Source organism: Galeopterus variegatus, unplaced genomic scaffold (genome assembly GCF_000696425.1).
Source record: "Galeopterus variegatus unplaced genomic scaffold, G_variegatus-3.0.2 Scaffold74, whole genome shotgun sequence".
NCBI lineage: Eukaryota > Metazoa > Chordata > Mammalia > Dermoptera > Cynocephalidae > Galeopterus > Galeopterus variegatus.
This window is the reverse complement of record NW_007726185.1, coordinates 1,077,693-1,096,891: the sequence shown is the minus strand read 5'-3', so window position 1 is coordinate 1,096,891 and position 19,199 is coordinate 1,077,693. Positions and strand designations below refer to the sequence as shown.

Below are 19,199 nucleotides of genomic sequence, written 5' to 3'. Positions count from 1 at the left end.
ACCCAGATAAATATATAGAACATTTCTAGCGTCCTAGCAGACAGTCTTGTACCCCTGTCCCAGCTGATACCTCCATTATGTTGACCTCCATCACCATAGATTATTTTTGGCTGATCTAGACCTTCCTGTAAATGGAATTATAGTTTGTCTTCTTTGTGTCAGGCTTCTTTAGCTCAAAATTATGTGACCCACGCTTTAAAAAATTAAGCAGAATTGAATAGAGCATATAAAGTACACTGCCCTTAATAATGATATTGTTTCAAATATATGTATATATATGTATATAGTGTGCATGTGTGTGTGTGTTTGTGTGTGTGTTTATCTTGTAATGTAAACATACTTCTTATTGTGGTCATGGTCAAAGCCCCAAAAATACAGCACTGTGAGGGGCTTTATTGCGTTTTCCCCATAGTTCTCAGGCATTTAAAAAATATTTTTATTTAAGAAGGTAGAAAAAGGCAGAAGGTAATTTTTTGAAGGGGAAAAAAAATGAAGAAAATTAGGATGTGTTGTTATTCACTCAGTCTGCTGCCATCAGAAGCGCTGGGACCGGTGTCTGCCCACTCCACCTTTTCATGACCTCGGTGGTGTGCAGTGGGGAGGGGCCCACGTTCCAGCTGGAAACCTGCACCTGGCTCTTGGCCCCTTCGCAATCCAGGGCCCTGAGCAAGAGTGTGGTTTTGGAAATTTATCATCCCTCTCCAGTGTGGGGGCCATTTGTTGTGCTGAGAAAGCAGAGAAGCTGATTGGTAACTGGTCATCTTGTTTTGGGGAGGAATGGATTCCAAGGTTACAGAATCAGATTGAAGTGTTGTGGTGGGTTGGGCAGGAGGAGACAGAGGCTCGAGGCACACAGCTGTGCATAGAGGGTAAGTTTCATCAGGGAACGAAGAGGTAAAGAGGTCAAAACCAGAGTAGGAAGGGCAGGAAGGGATCAGGCTGAGAGGCTGGGCCCTAGTTAAGGAAGATTACAGAGAAAGGCCTAGAACAATGGGGGAATGCAGAAGGTGGTTGAAGGTGTAATTTAATGGCTGGCTTCTCTCTGGTCAGCTCCTCTTTCTGCCTCCGTCATCCTGGTGCTCTGGCTTTTGTTTTCCGCTGTTACTAAGACATAGCCAAACAGGATATGATCAACAGGAAGTTGTTTTAGTGCAAAAATAACTGTTGTCTCATTCTGGTGTATTATAGAAGGGCCTTTTAGTTTTAGTGTGAGTGATATGGATGTAGTTTTTCAGAATATTTTTTATATTCTTGGAGCTTATGTTTATACACTTAGTACTGAACATCTCTATTGTGTTCATATTAAAGGACACACTGTATCTACCCTAAAACCTGTTCTTTTCCTCCTGTTGTTTAATATGGAAGCAAGCAATTTTTGTTGTAAGTGTAACAGGATATATAGCATCGGTCTTATAAATGTTTTTATTAAATACACAACCTGTAGTTAAAGTTAGTTCATTGGTTTCTTCGCTAGAAAGTCAAGGAGTAATATGATCAGGTTATAAACCCCATTACTAGTTATTTAATCATTTCTTTCTCTGGTTACATTAATCTTAATGACATTGGAACGTGTATATTACCTCCTTGTATAAAGATAGTATGAACAAAACCTTTGTGCCTCCACTTTGTATTTTCTTCCACAGCTTTTCTATTTTTGAGCTTTTTTAGTCCTCAAAGAATAGCGGCTCACTCTTAATTTGGTTTCCCTGTGTGGTTCTGAAAGAGAAGCAGAGTTTCATATTAATCCAAAATTGCTCACATCCTATTATCTTATAATTTCTTTTTCAGTGAACGACCTTATCTTTCTAGATAAATCTTTCACAGTTGAACACAGGACAAACTTTATAGTCTCATTTAAGTTGAGCAAGGGTCATGGGACTAGTTCAGCAGAACTTGTTGGAACCCAAATGGTTTCACAGACATCTTTTCTGATTTTTTTAAACCAAGTCTGTAAGAAGTCCTTCCTTCCCTACATCCCAACACAGAAAACGATGTCATTGGATTACAATACAAAGTAATCAGCTAGGGCTGTGTTTGTGAGGTCAGTTGGTATTGTTTCTGGGCCTCCTTATTCTATAATGCTTTATTATGGCTTTGTGAAACAGAGAATGAGATGATGGTCCTTGGGAGTTAAATACCTTGGAAGTATTAGAAATAAATCATGATAGTCCTTTAAATTTAAAAGTATATATAGTTTGGCTTTGAAAGATTTTGCTAAGTCTTCCTGTTCCAAACCATTCTGTTTAAATGATTGAACAGTCAACATGATATTTTTCTGATAACTCAGCCTCAAAATAAGATGCTAGTTTTTGACTTTATATTGTTTTATCTGCTCACAAATAAACGTAAGACACAGTATTCCTAATGCCTGCAGCAGCAACTCTTGAATGCTTGTCCAAAATTACTTCTTAAGACAGAAAACATTGTCAGGTTGTGTGGTTAGTGATTGAATATAGGGTTTATGGGATGGGACAGGATGGGGAATAGCCTTTTTTTAGACAAATCAGTCTTTTCTTTGACTTCTGAACAAGTGCCAGTTTCTACAGAGAACGGCTCTGCTGTTGTCCATTTTCTGTCTCTGTTTTCCTCACATTGTTCTCGCCACTGAACTCAAAACAGTAAACAGGCTGTGGGCAGGATGGTAGTGATAGTGCATTTGGGGAAAAGCCAGTCAGTTCTTCCTTCTGCTGTGATATGGACTGACCGCACGTGATTTTAAGAGCAGAGCTGGTTTCTATCACTTTGAGAAGTACTCACCCACATAGTCTTTAGGGTAATATTTTTTTACAGTTGTATTTTATGGGCTCTTAGATTATGTAAGTACATATTACAAGTATTTATTTTATTGTCTTAACTAAAATTTTTAATTAAAAATAAGTGTGCTTGCTATAAAAAAGTAAAAATACCCAAAGTTATGTAAAGAAAAGTTAATCTTCTTCCTTCATCCTTCATTCCAACATTCCTCAGAACACAGGTGTTAATAACCTGTGTGATTCCTCTTTCACTGAACCAATTGCTAATAGAAACATATACACACATGTAGGGTTTTTAAGCTATTTTTTAAAAAATATGATCATGGGGCTGGCCCGGTGGCGCACTCAGTAGAGTGCGGCGCTTGGGAGCGCGGCGGAGCTCCCGCCGTGGGTTCGGATCCCATATAGAGACCGGTCCGCTCACTGGCTGAGCGCAGTGTGGGCCCGACACCAAGGGTTGCGATCCCGTTGTCGGTCGCGGTACGGGCGCGACACTGAGGGTTGCAATCCCGTTACCGGTCACAAAAAAAAGACAAAAAGGAAAAAAAAATATGATCATGATATATACATTATTCTGAGATCTATTCTATCTCTTAAAAATATTTTGTAGATGCCTCTCTAGGTCAATAGAGGATCTAGTTTAATCATTTTTGTAGTAAGCTTGTAATCTACCTTACACACAGTAAGCTACATAATATTCCAACTGTGACTGTTGCACAATTTATTCAGCCATTCCCCATTAATGAACATTTAGGATGTTTTCAGTTTTTAGCCTTTACAAACAGTGCATAATAAATAAACATCATGACATTAAATACTTGTGTTCATATTTCAGTAGGAGAAATTCTCCAAAGTGGGATTTCTAATTGGCTTTTTTGGAGGCTGGATGGTGTGGGGATCTGAACCCATGACCTTGGTGTTATAACATCATGCTCTAACCACCTGAGTTAACTAGAAAGCCCTCCAAAATAGGATTTCTGTGTCAAAGGTTATTGTGTTTTTAAAGCTTTTATTATTTCCAGGTTACTTTCCCAAAAGGTTATAACAATTCACATTTCTGTTCCTCTGCATCCTCACCAGAGGGGTGAAAAATGGTATTTTACTGTGCTTTCATTTATATTTTGCTGCTCAGTAATGGTATTTTTTATATATTTATATATTTATTTGCCATTTGGGTTGCTTCTTTTCCTGACTTGCCTGACCATATTCTTTGTCTTTTTCTTTTTTTTTCTCATTATGTATTAGTTGAGAGTCTGGGCTCTGAAGCCAGACAGCCTGAGTTAGAAGCTAGGCTTCTATTTAATGTTATGAGACTTTGGGCAAAGTACATAACCCTCATGTCTTAATGTTTTCTTTTTTAATGAGCAGGGATACTAATAATACCCACCTCCTAAGTCTGTGTAAAATTTACCTAGGCACTTAGGATAATATCTAGCATATCAATATTGGCAGTTATCAATAAATGTTAGCTTTTGTCATTTTTATTCTTCCACATATTTATTATTCCATGACTCTGAGTCAAAGCCCTGTCCTTCTTGAGGCATTTTCTTACCTCCTAGATTTTACTTAGTAATTCCTTCCACCACTGTTGGGCATTCCCTTCTGTTTAATCCATCATCCTAGGCCTTGGGAGGGATGGGAGGAACTTTAACAAGTCAAGTTTGCTTTTTATCTCTCTCATAGCAGAGCTGTAAATGTATGTTAGGCAGTTTACAAGCTTTTAGGTTATTTTTACATCTAAAAAATCATCTCTTCTTTCCCATAAAGGATCTCTCTGGTGAAGAACATATTTGTTGGATATTAGTGACAACATCAGGATACTTTGTGTCTATTTTGACTAATAGTTGATTTTTTTCTTTTAATATGTCTGCATCCTTATTTGTCCTCTAATTATAGGGAACTCATAGAAGTTGTTCTTGTTTTATTCATTTCTCATCTCCCAGCACAGTCAACTTGAGACAGCAAGCATCGTTCAGAAAGCCATCAGGAATTGCGTCTACATTAGGAATCCATTGCTCTACTTTAGTGTCTGAGATCACAGTATTTGCCATTGTTGAGGGACTCAAGCTGACAGTTCAGAAATAGAATATGTTACTGTGGGTGGTGGCTCCCAGCACCTAGTACTGATGGTTTTGTTAGGAAACATCATGGGCAGTATACACTGTAAAGCAAATTCTTTGAGTTCAGTTAAATAGATTCCATTTGTGCATGTTTTAGCTCTTTTGATGTGAAAAATTAGGAAAGGTGATAGGCAAGATGGGATAAAAAGAAGTGGTCAACTATATAGTCTTTGGGATAATATTTTTTTAAAGCTATGTTTTGTAGGCTCTTAGATTATTATTAAAGAAATGGTCCCATCACCCATATGGAAAGAGCCTGCCTCAGCCACTGTCAGGTACATACTGTACCCTGTAAGCACAAACAAGATTTGTAGGAATGCTCCTTAACCTCCATAAGCCTTTGAGCTCACATAGAAAGCATCAAGATAAACTTTGTAGTGACAGGAGATGCAAGCCATTATTGTGTTCACCATTTTTACTCAGAAATGAAAATGGAGTCCAGGGAGGCTAAACAGCTTGCATAGCTAGTTAGCGACTGAACTAGAACTAGAACCCAATTTCTTAGTTTCTGTTCTGGTGGTTATTTCATTTTGACTTAGAGAGTTGGTTAATAGTCATGATAGTTTGGGTCATTGCTAAGGATCTATTATAACAGCTGCATGGATGAGAAAATTAAGAAGATGCTTAATTTGTCATTAGCCTTGATTATAAATGTAATAATAGACGTCATTCAGCCACCAACAGAGAAGACAAGATGGCTTTTCCACTGTGGCTGTCACTGCTCAATCAAGTGCTGAGATGTGACTCATATCTTTAGGGAAGTAGCAGATGAGAGAGGACATTCTATTCTGACACCATAGACCTGACTGTGGAAATTGAGAATAACAGAATTCTGACTGCCAAGAATAGCATATAGATTTAGAGACACCAGGCACTAGAAGTGATAAGGTTAGAGATGACTTCTATCTTTGAATGTTTTAGAAGGCTCTTCTTTTTCTTTCTGTTCCCAAATCCCACACCCTAGCCCATATCTGTGCTACTATACCATATGTCTATTCCCTTCAGTGGCTTCTTTTCCTCTGTCAATCTCTTCATTGTTGGGGCTCTTGGAATTCTGTCCTCAGACTCATTTTCATGTTCTTCCACAGGGGGTCTCATTCACTTCCAAGACTTGCATTCCCACCTCTATGCTGACATTTTCTAAGACTGTAACTACAGCCTTCCTCTCTGCCTTGTGCTCAAGTCCCATCCTTGTAGCTGTCTACTAGAGGTTTCCAGTTGGAAATTCCACAGATGTCTCCACATTCCACATTGTTTATCATCTTTTCCACATACTTGCTCTTCTTCCTGAATTATCTTTCTCAGTTAATGGATTTATCATTGAGCAGGCTACCCAAGCTAGAAATGTGAGATTTGTTATGGGCTTTGCTGTCAGCCTGGGAGGCTGTTGTGATAACCCAAGAAAAATACCATGGGCCTGCTAGTCTTACCCTTTTTGATTCATTGCCTCAGCCCTATCCAAGTGATGCTTCCAAAATGCAGAACTCATTATTTTATTCTCTTGGCTGAAATATTGCAGAATATTTTGGATTCTGAATGAAATCCCCAGTCCTTAGCATTCATGTCCCAGACTTATTTCTCTTTACTGTTTCCATCATGCCCAAGCATTCATCATGCCCAATGACTTTCCATCATGCCCAAGCATTCATCATGCCCAATGACTTGGTCATTGTTCAGGTGTGATTTATCCCTTTGCACCTGCAGTGCCTCCTCCAAGAATGCCCTTCTCTCCTTTCCTGGCCAAATGTTCTTGTCCTTCGAGATGAGCCTTCCTCTGGTCTTTCCTGACTACCACCCCCTAGTCCAGGTGAGCTCCCGCTGTACCTTATGCTTTATTTTGTCATTCTTATTACCTGCTTATATGTTTATTGCCTGCTTGTAAGCTGGTGTTCCTTGGGGGTAGAGACTGTTCATTCATGTTTGTGTCCCCAGTGTTTGGCACATAATAGGTGCTCGGTGAATGTTTATTGAGTGAATCAGTCTCTTGTCCTTTAAGATCTGCCACAGCTTTCTTTACCCCACCATTAAAAACATATTTCTTCCTCTTCCCCTTTTTGTACCCTCACTTTTAGACTGGACCCTATTAAATCCTTTCTACGATCTGGACTCATTTCTGTCCTCAGTGTCTGTCTGTGTTTACATTCTTTTCATTCAACCTAGAATGTTCACGTTTTTCTCCTTTTTGCAATTGAAATTCTACCCCTTCATTCAAAGCCTGTCCCATATTCTATTACTTTTTATGAAGTCTTTCTTGACAGTTTGTTGCTTAATTACTCTCATTTGCTTTCTTTGTATTGTTTTTGACTCTGCAGTTGGTGATCACAGCTTCATAGGGCAGGGATCACACCTTAACTTCTTTTCTCTCCCCTCAGCACTTACACTGTTTGCTGCATGCTCCATAGGGTACACCTGTTTATTGACATGCAGCTGACTCTCCGAGATGAGGCAGAAATTTTCTGTCAGCCTGCCTCTTCAAGATGGGACAGCTTTCAAACATATTTGCACACTTCCGTTAGAAAATGGATTTTTTAAATGTAATTTTTATCTTGTTATTAGAGTACCAGAGAAGCAGAAAGCAAACTGAAAAGTGAAAGCAGAGTAAAACTTTTTTACTTGGACCCAGATGCTCAGGTAAGAATTATTTTAATTTTTAAAATTTAAAGTGTGTGGAGAGGGGGGTGAGTCTTTCATGGGGTTGTTTGTTGGTTTGCTTTGTTTATTTTGGACTGACAAGCAATATCACAATATGCAAAATTTGGGGAAAGGAGGAAAAATAAAAACAACCTATAATCTTATCACCATAGTATAATTATTTGAATAGTTGATATTTAATACAGTGCTAGAAATTGAGAGAGATTAATCCAAAGATATTCCTAAGTTTACAAAGAAGACATTACAGTCTTGCATCGCTTAACAACAGGCATACGTTTTTCGAAATGCATTGTTAGGTGATTTTTGTCGTGTGAATTTCATAGAGTATCCTTACACAAACCTAGATGGCATATACACATCTAGGCTGTATGGTGTAGCCATCATCATATATACGATCTATTCTCAACCAAAATTTCATTATGTGGCACACAACTGTAATTTAACTGTTGAAATCATCATTAGAAAATAACAAGCATCTCTGCAGATATCTGGGAGGCAGTGAAAATTCCCAACGAGTCCAGGCTTAGGCCCAAATACAGACCTGGAAGTGCATGTGGTCCACTTCTGTGTCCCAACGAAATCCAAACATGGTGTGGTGAGGACCTTCAGGGCTGCCCACAATAGTGGGTATCTCACAGGATTGCCCAGATGGGACAAATTTCTGCTGTATTTCCTCCCATGTATTTCCCCTCTTTGTTTGTGGTCTTTATTATGGAACTTCTTTTCCCCTTTAACTTTCATAATAAGTATTTTTCTATGTTTCTTCACAGACTTCATAACCATAGATACATACGTACACACACATATATATATACATATACATACATACACATATATATTTGCTTTGGGGCAGTTTTTTGTTTATTGTGGTAAAATATACAAAACATAAAATTTGTCATCTTAACCATTTTTAAGTTTACAATTCAGTGGCATTAAATACATTCTCATTGTTGTGCAACCATTACCACCATCCGTTTCCAGAACTTTTTCTTCTTCCCAAACTGGAACTGTACCATAATAATTCCCAATTTCTCCTTCCCCGCAGTCCCTGGTAACCTCTGTTCTACTTTCAGTCTCTGTGAATTTGCCTATCTTAGGAACCTCATAAATATGGAATCATGCAATATTTGTCCTTTTGTGTCTGGCTTCTTTCACTTAGCATAATGTTTTCAAGGTCCATCCATATTGTAGCATGTGTCAGAAGTTCCTTCCTTTTTATGGCTGGATATTATTTCATAATATGTATATGCCTTTTTAATATGTCTGTACACATCAATTGATGGACATTTGTGTTGTTCATAACCATAATTTTTAAGCTCTGTATAATCATCCTTTGAGTAGATACACTACCATTTACTTGACTGTTATTATAAACTATATAGAATTATTGTAAATTATATAAATCTATTATAAAATAGTAACACTATTGTGAGTAAGTGAGTATATATAGCTTTTCCATGTTTTAGGCAGTTTTTGTTGGATACATTTATAATGATTTATTTTTAAATGGGAGTATAATATATGTTTACATTTTCTTTTAAAGAAGCTTGACTTCTCATCAGCTGAGCCAGAAGTAAAGCCGTTCGAAGAGAAGTTTGGAAAAAGAATTCTTGTCAAATGTAATGATTTATCTTTCAATTTGCAATGCTGTGTTGCCGAAAATGAAGACGGACCCACTACAAATGTAATTTTCCTTTTTAAAAATAATTTTAAAAATTCAGAAGTTTCAGATATGCCCATTACACAGTGCAGCCTGGACATGAAATGCTAGTTCCTGGTATTGAAGAGGTGCAGTATTTAGATCAGGATATGGAGGGTTGTTTAGCCTGCAGGGACAGGATGGTTTTCTGTGGAGCATACATTAAGTAGAAAAGCAAATAAAGGAAAATCACTGTTTTGTTTGTCTTTTATAAAGTTTTATAACCTAATTCTCCATATGACAAAGATGGAGACTATTTATCTTTAGTAGTAATTCGTGGCAATATTCATAAATAGGTCTCACCATTTCTTCTTTGATAGCGGCATTCTTTTTTCCCCAGCTGTTTGAGCCACAGTGATCATCTGGATTATTTTGTTTTATTCAGGTAGAGCCTTTCTTTGTTACTCTATCCCTGTTTGACATAAAATGCAACCGGAAGATTTCTGCCGATTTCCACGTGGACCTGAACCATTTCTCAGTGAGGCAGATGCTGACTACCACGTCCCCAGCTCTGATGAACGGTGGCAGACAGAGCCCACCTGCCCTTCAGGACATCCTTCATGAAGCCTCCATGCAGTATCCAAAGCAGGTGGGAAGCATGAGCCCAGCAGTCATGCTGCTCAGGCTTATCTTGCTCATGCTATGTAAATACATTGAAAAAAGTCACAGTGACATCTTGTAGTGCACAAGTGGGGTAAATGAGACTGTTAATTATATTGACAGTGTATAATTAGGCAGTAAAAAACAAGCTGAGAGAGAAGTGGTTTTTGATTTGTCATTTGTTTTTCTCAAACTTTCTCCTCATTTTGTCCCCCATCAAATAGACTTGTTGATCAGCTAACTCGTTTGGCACTGGGTACTTCCTGATAGTTGAAATGTTTCTCTGTTCTTTGCTGCTTTGGAACCTTTAATGTTCATGGGTTTGTTTAATGCAGCTGTGAGTTCTACTTACTGAAGAAAATTGTTTGTCCCCTAGGGAATATTTTCAGTCACATGTCCTCATCCAGATATATTTCTCGTGGCTAGAATCGAAAAAGTCCTTCAGGGGAGCATCACACATTGCGCTGAGCCGTATATGAAAGGTTCAGACTCTTCTAAGGTATGAACGACTTTTATGCTTTGTGATGATAAAAAACAACCTGAAAAAAGGGATTTATATCTAAATAAAAATACTTAAAGAAATCAAAGGTAAATCCTATTTATAGTCTAAAAAATGTAGAATACTCTACATTTACTCTTATGTTTAACTTTGTGTCTGATTTTTAATGAAAAATAGTCCTATGGGTAAATAAAATGCTTTATTTGGCTAGTCTATTCTGACATCCTAAAATAATTTCCAAAGGAATTACCAGCTTAATAGTAAACTTTCTCTCATTAAAAAGTATATACATTACATTCAAGTAGAGTTCATTCGACTGTTGATGTGTCTCTTGTGTTCTAGAATTATATTTTGGTCCATTCACACTTAAATATGAGACTAGAGACCAAGAGAAGCCCTTGGTTAGGCCAGTAGTGTCAGTAGGTTAGGTCCACTTGGTTTTTATCAGAGGGGGCAGGATTATGACTTCAGAGTTGGTGAGACCTCAGGTGGAAGAGGGAAGGGAAGCATACAAGATGTTTCTTCAAGTATTTTCAAAGTAGTGTTCATTTCTTGGGAAGTGCCTAGGTGTGGACAAACCATAGAATTATCAAATATTAGAAGTCATCTAGTCCAAGAATTCCTTTCATACTTCAAAAACTCAGATTCGCAAGGTTTACTTACCTGCTCAGTGTCCCACAGCTAGAGTAGCCAAGGGCACTTGACTATCACTTTCTAGTACATTTTGCTACCTGGTTAGGGTGAGCCAGGAAGTGCTATTTTCCTTGCCAGTTTTACAATATTTTTAGGGTTTAATTGGGGGGGGGGGTTGTTTTTGTTTTTTAAATTTAGACGTGGTCATCTAAGAGATGGCCCAATAACATTGACAAGGACAGGTCAGCAGTAGAGTGGATGGACACTCCAGAGGCTCTAACAGAGGTTTACTGAATTGATTCAGAGCTTCTTCTCTTCATCTCTGTGACCACTCATACATCATAGGATTGTCCACCAAGAGGCAGGACGGTCATTAAAGGACAGGTTCTGGGAGTTAGAAGACCTGTGTATTGCGTGCCTAACTAGCCTGGATACTTTGGACAAATCACATCATCTCTCTGGGCCCCAGGTGTTCCATCTACGGGTGAAAGATGATGTTTCTAGCTGTCCCTACCTTCTTCACAGGGACAGTGTTAAGGTCAAACAGATTATGTATGAGACAGAACTATGGACACCATAAATCACCGAAAGCATGTAAGACATCATTATTTACTACAGCTCCAGTCAATTAAAAGCCCATTTACCCAGGAGCATTGCTTCAAACAGTAAGCCTTTTTAGCTGATAAAAGCTGAGTAAAGTTTGGTCTCTGATGAGAAGCTGTTTCATTTTTTTAAACTAAGTCTATAAAACCTTGGATGAGCAGCTCTTTTAGCGCTTTCATGTTTTGATTAATAATCAGTGAAGGCCCAAGACAAAATCTACTCCCCCAACTGAGTATGCAACACATTTCCAAGGCCCAGACACACCAACTTTGTTAATTTTCCCTGCCATGTGCATGGCTTGAAATTTCACAGCTCATATTGGTGCAAAAATCACATATCACTGTGGTATACACTTTGCACACTTCCCAGTGACCAGTGAGCATGTGGTGAAGTCTGCTTTTCCTTCATTACTTGTGCAGTGCAAAGCTCATCCACGTGGACCTTAGTCATGCACTCAATTTCCTACCACCTCCAAAGCATTAAATTAAAGCAAAGATCATGGCTCAGTCACCTTACATCAGCATAGAAGTTGTAGCAGATATGTTACAGTGAAATGACTTCTTTTTTTCTGTAATCAGGGTTGTTTTCTAAGATGATCTAGAATGTTGTTTGGAGTAAATTTTTGTTTTGGAGGAAATTTTTATGAAAAGCCTCTGTAGGTATCTACCATGAATAGATTTTTTTTAAAAAAAGAAAGAGAAAAAACCCACAAGGGGCAAAAAATTGTTTTTCACATTGACTTTCACACATACCATGTTCTGTTGCACCCTTGGTAAGTACGAGAGCTGCAGAGAATAGCAAAACTTATTTGAAGCCTTGTGTTTTAGCTCTGAAATTTATGCAAATACTGTATTTTGCTGTACAACATGTTCATTATTGTTACATAAGAACCTTAAAATCTTGAACCTGAAACTAAGTAAGATTGACACTGTGAGAAAGTAGGCTATTTTATCCTCTGGCTGTGTATGTTTGAGACCATACCTTAGGGAGGCATGAACATACCCCACTTGAAGAAGAAAGGGAGGGACTAGATGAACTCCTGACATCTATTTCAATCATGATGTGTTTTCTTCACTCAGGAAGGCAGTGATCTCAACAGCATGGTTAAGGCAGGATTATAAAGTTTTGTAACAAGGAGGGATCATGAAAAGTATGAACCAGGCCCTTTATTTTTTAGGTGAGGAAAGTGAAGTCCAGAGAGGTTTAATGGCCTATAAAGTCATACAGCTGGTTTCAGTTTGACTTGAGACAGATGGCTGTGTCATTCTACTCCTGAGTCTTCTAGATCCTCTCCTCTCAAACCTGATGGTGTACACAGACCACCAGAGGTCTTGTCAGAATGCAGGTTCTGATCCAGGCAGGTTGGGGCTTGAGACCCTGCATTTCTAACACTGCAGATCTATAGAGCACACTATGATTCATAGGTGCCAGATCACATTTTCTAAAATTGGTTTGACCTTGATATTCTTTTTTTTTTTTAAGTTGAAACATAATTGATTGTACATATATGTGGGATACAGCATTGAATATCAATACCCGTTTGCTGTTCTTAAGTAATGTAAAAGACCCTTCAGCCCAAACTCGGACTCTCTGAATCAACCAAACTTTGCATTAGTAACAATGAAGTATCACTGTACAAGCAAATTTGGGAAAATGAGGTGTCATTTGTTTTAGCAATAGAGGTATTGTTGATTAATAATAGACCTGCTACACATACATGTCTTAAGCCAAAAGCAAATATGCTTTGCTATGCTCCAAAGGGTTAATCAGCCACCCTGCAACAAACTAAATTTGATCATTGGAAAATGAAAAAAGCAGTAATTTATACTTAGAGAGCAAGAATATAGAAACTGAAAACCCTGGTCTCACTTAAGTCAGCACTTATAATGTCTAAATAATGAATATCTATCCCCCAAATTGTGGGAATCTGTACAAGTTGGTGCACATTAGGAACTGTGAAAGCTTAGTATGTTCATTAGTGTTCTCATTTAAATTCTAGTAATGTGATATGTTTGCATGGATACCAAATATTAATAATTATTAGTAACTCAATGGACTTAAAATAAGTAGCCCTTAGTCATAAAGACTATGAAAGTCTGGAATAGCATGTTTGTCACTTCTCCCTGCCACATGAACAGCTTGAAATTTCACAAACCAAAGAAAACACATGCATTTTGGAAACAGTCATAATTCTGTATTCGTCGAGAATCACTGCTAGAGAATGTAGGAAACAAAAAACTGCACGGAGTGTGAATTCAGCCATGTTCGTAACTGTAACATGCATTTTTTCATCTGATGTTATAGTAACAGCTTGTTTAATGAATGTGTGATGGTGGCTCTTTAAATCATAATTCTCCTGTCAGTGGGATGCAGTATCTCATGACTTTATTATGATGTCTTCAAGGTTGCTCAGAAGGTGCTGAAGAATGCCAAGCAGGCATGCCAAAGACTAGGACAGTACAGAATGCCATTTGCTTGGGCAGCAAGGTAAGGGGGACACCTTTATACCTTTTGTATAGATATAGATAGATAGATGGGTAGATAAACCTATTCTGCTTGATGTTGAGAGACAAAGAAGATTTGAATGTGTAAAACTGAGAAATAAGTAAGCCTCCAATCTGAAAAATCATGTAGCTGAGTCATAGAGTGGAAAGATGCTGGCCAGAGTGCAGCCATCCGGAACTGGCAGGGTGGGCAGGAGTGTTTGCTGCAGACCTGGGATTCCAGGTCCCAGCAGCATGCCTCCAGCTGGGAATGGGTGGCAGTCCAGGTAGACCTGCAGTGGTCTTTATCTGTGGTCTCTACTTCTTAATCATTTATGTGTGTTGTTTCCTAAGCACAAGGCGTTGGCTTCGAACTGTTTTCAATGTAAATTGAGTTAGTTGTGCTCATCCTCATGAATGTTTTCCATGCTATTAGATAACAAGATTTCTGTTGGCTAGAGGCAATGGAATAATAATTAGTCTTCACACATAAAAAAACAGGGTTAAATGAATTTATTTTGGTCTTTTGGAAGCCCAGTTTAGAACTGTTGTTTTGTTATTTCAGGACGTTGTTTAAGGATGCATCTGGAAACCTTGACAAAAATGCCAGATTTTCTGCCGTCTACAGGCAAGACAGCAATAAGCTATCAAATGATGACATGCTCAAGTTACTTGCAGACTTTCGGAAGTGAGTTTCAAGGTCTTACCTATTTCCACACCAGAAAAACACAAGTTTTGTGGTGAAGAGCAAGGAACAGGGGAGCAGTCCTTTAAATTGTTCAACTCAAACATCATGGGGGAGGATGAATTAGTTTGGAACGTTTCATCAAGTCCTTGGGGAAGAAGAAAGGGTTAAAAGTCATAGGAATAATGAACCTGGCTAATTTGAATTCTATACAAGATGTTTTGGTGGTGCTATGAAGGATGGGTTAGGGGCAGAGATGAGCCTAGAGAGGAAGGAGACACTGAGGAACCTTTTTCAAGAGATGAGAAGACTCAGCAAAGGAAGAAGGGGACTAATTCAAGTTACATCAAAGAGGCATAGTTACTGGGTCATGGCTTCCCAATTGGGTGCTAGAGGGGAAAGAGAGAGAAGTGGGTAGTAGTATAAGATAAATAACTCCCAGGATTCTGTCTTGCAGGATAGATTGACTCGTGGTACCATAAGTGAATGGGTGGTTGGGAAAAAGATAATAACTTATATGCTACTTTGCAGGCATTGTTCTAAATGTTTTTCCACATTAATGAGTGTATTAGTTTCCTTGGGCTGCTGTAACAAAGTACCATAAACTGGGTGGCTTAAAAGAACAGAATTATATTCCCTTACAGTTCTCAGGGCTAGAAACCTGAAATCAAAGTTACTGGCAAGGCTGCACTCCCTCTGAAGTCTCTAGGAGAGGATCCTTTCCTGCCTCTTTCAGCTTCTGGTAGCCCAAGGCGTTCCTTGGCTTGTGGCAGCATCACTCCAATCTCTGCCTCTGTCTTCACCTGGCCATCTTCCTGTGTACCTCTGTCTAAATATCCTTCTTAAGAACACCAGCCATACTGGATCAGGGCCAACCCTAGTGACCTCATCTTATTTGATTATATCTGCAAAGACCGTGTTTCCAGTTAAGGTCTCATTCACAGGGTACTGGGGGTTAGGACTTCAACATAGTTTTTGGAGGATACAATTCACTCATAACAATGAGGCAGAGGGCCGGCCCGGTGGCGCACTCGGTAGAGTGCAGCGGCGCTCCCGCCAAGGGTTCGGATCCCATATAGAGACCGGTCCACTCACTGGTTGAGCACGGTGCGGGCGCTACACCGAGGGTTGCGATCCCGTTGCCAGTCCCGGTATGGGCGCGACACTGAGGGTTGCGATCCCTTGCCGGTCACGAAAAAAAGACAAAAAGGAAAAAAAAAACCAATGAGGCAGAGAGGAAGCAACATGTCCAACGTCACACAGCTGGTAGTGGGCAGAAGTTAGTCTGGCCGAGGGTCTGTGCTCTTACTCACTGTGCTCTTTTGCTTCTGAACCTATGAAATAGATTTCCTTTGCTAGGGATATGGGTTTTAGAATTTTTCTGGGAAAATTCTGGGAATGAGAAAGAGTTGAGGACATTAGAAGATAATGAAGTGAGGGCTGGCCCAGTGGCGCACTGCTACAGTGCGCCGCTTGGGAGCGCGGCAGTGCTCCCGCCGAGGGTTTGGATCCCACATACAGACCGGCCGCTCACTGGCTGAGCGAGGTGCGGGTGCAACACCGAGGGTTGCGATCCCGTTGTGGCTGGTGTTCTTAAGAAGGATATTTAGACAGAGGTACACAGGAAGGCAACGGGATCGCAACCCTCGGTGTTGCACCCGCACCTCGCTCTGGCTGGTGTTCTTAAGAAGGATATTTAGACAGAGGTACACAGGAAGGCAACGGGATCGCAACCCTCGGTGTTGCACCCGCACCTCGCTCGTTGCGATCCCGTTGCCGGTCCCGGTCCGGTACGGGCGCGACACTGAGGGTTGCGATCCATTGCCGGTCACGAAAAAAGACAAAAAGGAAAAAAAAAAAAGAAGAAGATAATGAAGTGAAAAGAATGGCCATGAGCCAGGTGCTAAATATTCTATGCCACAGGTGACTTTATGTCTTTTTTTTTTAATTTGAAAAATGCATATCAAAATAACACTATTATCAGCTTGCCTAGAACTCAAGAATGGCTGTTTAGCTTTCTTTTACTTCATTTTTACCCTTTTCTTACTTTTCTCTCTTCAGTGGTAAGAGTAGAAGAGATATGAATCAGAAACAGGCTCAGTAAGTTCCAAAAAGTTAGAGATGTATCCTTAATAAGAATCTAATGTCCATGTCAACAGGCAGCTTCAGCCTTCCAGAGGAGGTGGAATCCCTTGCCAAGAGGTTTTAAAAAGTAGAAAGGGGAAAATCTTAGATGGATCAAGGCGGGCCTTTGTGAAAGTGGTGAAGGATTCTCAAGGTCCCTTTCAATTATGAGATTCTACAAGTTTTTACTGTTTTGATGTTTCCCCTACTTGGAGCTTTAAAGAGAAGTGCAACCTCAATTTTGCTGTCACTAAGCTCATCTCCCCTGTACCGATGTTTTGCTTCTTCAGCAAAACAAAGTACATACCCACTGAGTTGATTCTGAATGAACCTTTCTTTGCCCAGCTCACTTAGGCAGTCGGGGCAGGAACAGATGAGGATGCAGGTAAAGGATGAGGCCCGTTGGGTTAGCTCCCTGGGTTCCTAGACCACATAAGGTGTTCGTGTTTGCTGGTCACCATCTGGCAGTCATGCACCCTGGCAAGGACAAAAGGTTTCGTCAGTGAGTTCACCTGGATCCCTATGAATCTCTTGCTGTTCTTGGAGGACTAAATGAAAGAACAGTGCTTTATTTTTATTTTTTAATAATAGAGGTTCTTCCATCTGTAAACATAATACATATTCATTATAGAAATTTTGAGAACTACAGAAGAATAAAAGGAAGAAAAATGGTTTACTTCTAGTTTTACCCTTCATGGAGAACCATGCTAAATTTTGGGGGAGCATTTACTTAATATGTATTTTAGTTTGTTTTAGGTAGTTATGGTCATGCTAGATGTATAATATTTCCCTATATAAGAACATAAATATTTTCTGAAAGTGTTGTACATTCTCATAAACATAATTTTCAATGTCTGTTCGTTAATATTATAGTCTATTGAGCAGATGGACCATAGAATATTTAACTCTTCTCTCATTTTTGGACATTTAGAGTTCTCATTTTTCAGAATTATTAATATAGCCATAGTTAGCATCTTTAAAAACCTTATCAATAGTGGGTAGCATATTATTGTACATACTGTATTGACATACGATAATTATTGTCATTTTTTTTCATGTTCCAGGAAACTTTTAGCCTTACTTGTAGAATAAGTTAATTTTTCGAAAACCTAGTCACCAATATTTTCCCTCACTAGACTACCATGCAATTCCTAATAATAATGATGTAGATCTATATGTATTAATTTAGGAAGGTGAACAGACTTTATTGTTAAGGAGGAAAAAGTATATCTATATGACCTCATTTTTTAGCAGAAAGTGGTTTATTTTTTGTATGTAAATGTAAAAATGAATAGGCAAATAGCTAGATGGAATCATAGACAGGCGTAAAAATAGTCATGTAGGATATACTCCAAAATATTAATCATGTGTCTCTGAGGGATGGGTTTGTGGTGATTTCTTACTTTCTGCTTTATAGTGTTCTGTCATTTTTATGTGAACTTTTTTTTAACTAACGTTTACTTTTATATTCAGACAAAGCAGACAATGAAGTCTTTTATAGGTGATGAAGGCTGGAGCCCTGTCTTAGAAATTACTTCCTGGGCTGATTACCCTGAAACTTCCCCACAATGGCAGCTCCTCAGGGTAGCCCCAGCTCGTGGTCCTGTCTTCTTCAGTGGAGGCTGGAAAGTAGGAACCACAGGGTCACTAATCAAAAAGTGATCTGAGCGCAAGGCCTATGGCTAGGCAACAAGGAGCCCAGGTTGGTTCAGAGCTCAGGGGAAATCCAAGTGTGGTTCTCTTCCTGCCTAAATGCCTTCGTGCCTGTGCTTGGTTGGAAGGATGTAGTGTGAAGAATGTGTTCCAGGTAGCCAGTTAGAGATCCTGAAACTCAAAAGTAGAGATCTAATGCTAACAGCATCAGAAGATGCAGCAGTGCTAGGGGAGCTGCTATCCTCAATAAGAATCTGAAGAAACATTGACGTCTACTCTCCGTGTCTTTTCATGTTCTTCACGGTAACGTTAAGGAAGTGGAGGATTGCTTTGTCATTTTTTTTTTAAAAAAAAAACCTTAGCGTTGCTCTTTTTCTTTCTTTATTTTTTCCGAGGAATTTCTCATATCAGAAGCCTGGGCACTAGCTTGGATCTAAAGCTATTGTTTCTGCTCCCGTGTTTGTCGCAAAATGTCATTTGATAATAGATGAGAAAAATTTTTTCAAGCTGCCCTTGTCTTTACAAAATAGCTGCCAAAGCTCATAAGCCACCTTCTCCCTTTCCCTTGGAATAATTACTTGGGGATATGTTCCAAGGTTTAGTCAGAAAACAATTCTATCAGATGGATGGAATTACTGACATATGTGCTCCAAGAAATATTTATATATGAAGAGAGACTTGATTTACTCATGGTG

General features: G+C 39.1%; 1 protein-coding gene across 10 annotated transcripts in view; it reads left to right on the top strand.

Annotated features, from left to right (window-relative positions):
- The window catches only part of DOCK9 (dedicator of cytokinesis 9), a 207,448-nt gene that overhangs the window by 95,419 nt on the left and 92,830 nt on the right, over positions 1-19,199 (top strand). For all 10 annotated transcript variants that reach the window (XM_008578478.1, XM_008578466.1, XM_008578449.1 and 7 more), the window contains exons 10-15: positions 7,430-7,504; positions 9,069-9,209; positions 9,610-9,813; positions 10,201-10,323; positions 13,964-14,046; positions 14,608-14,730. In XM_008578478.1, the coding sequence (XP_008576700.1) occupies positions 7,430-7,504; positions 9,069-9,209; positions 9,610-9,813; positions 10,201-10,323; positions 13,964-14,046; positions 14,608-14,730 (749 nt within the window). The remainder of the gene's footprint in view (positions 1-7,429; positions 7,505-9,068; positions 9,210-9,609; positions 9,814-10,200; positions 10,324-13,963; positions 14,047-14,607; positions 14,731-19,199) is intronic.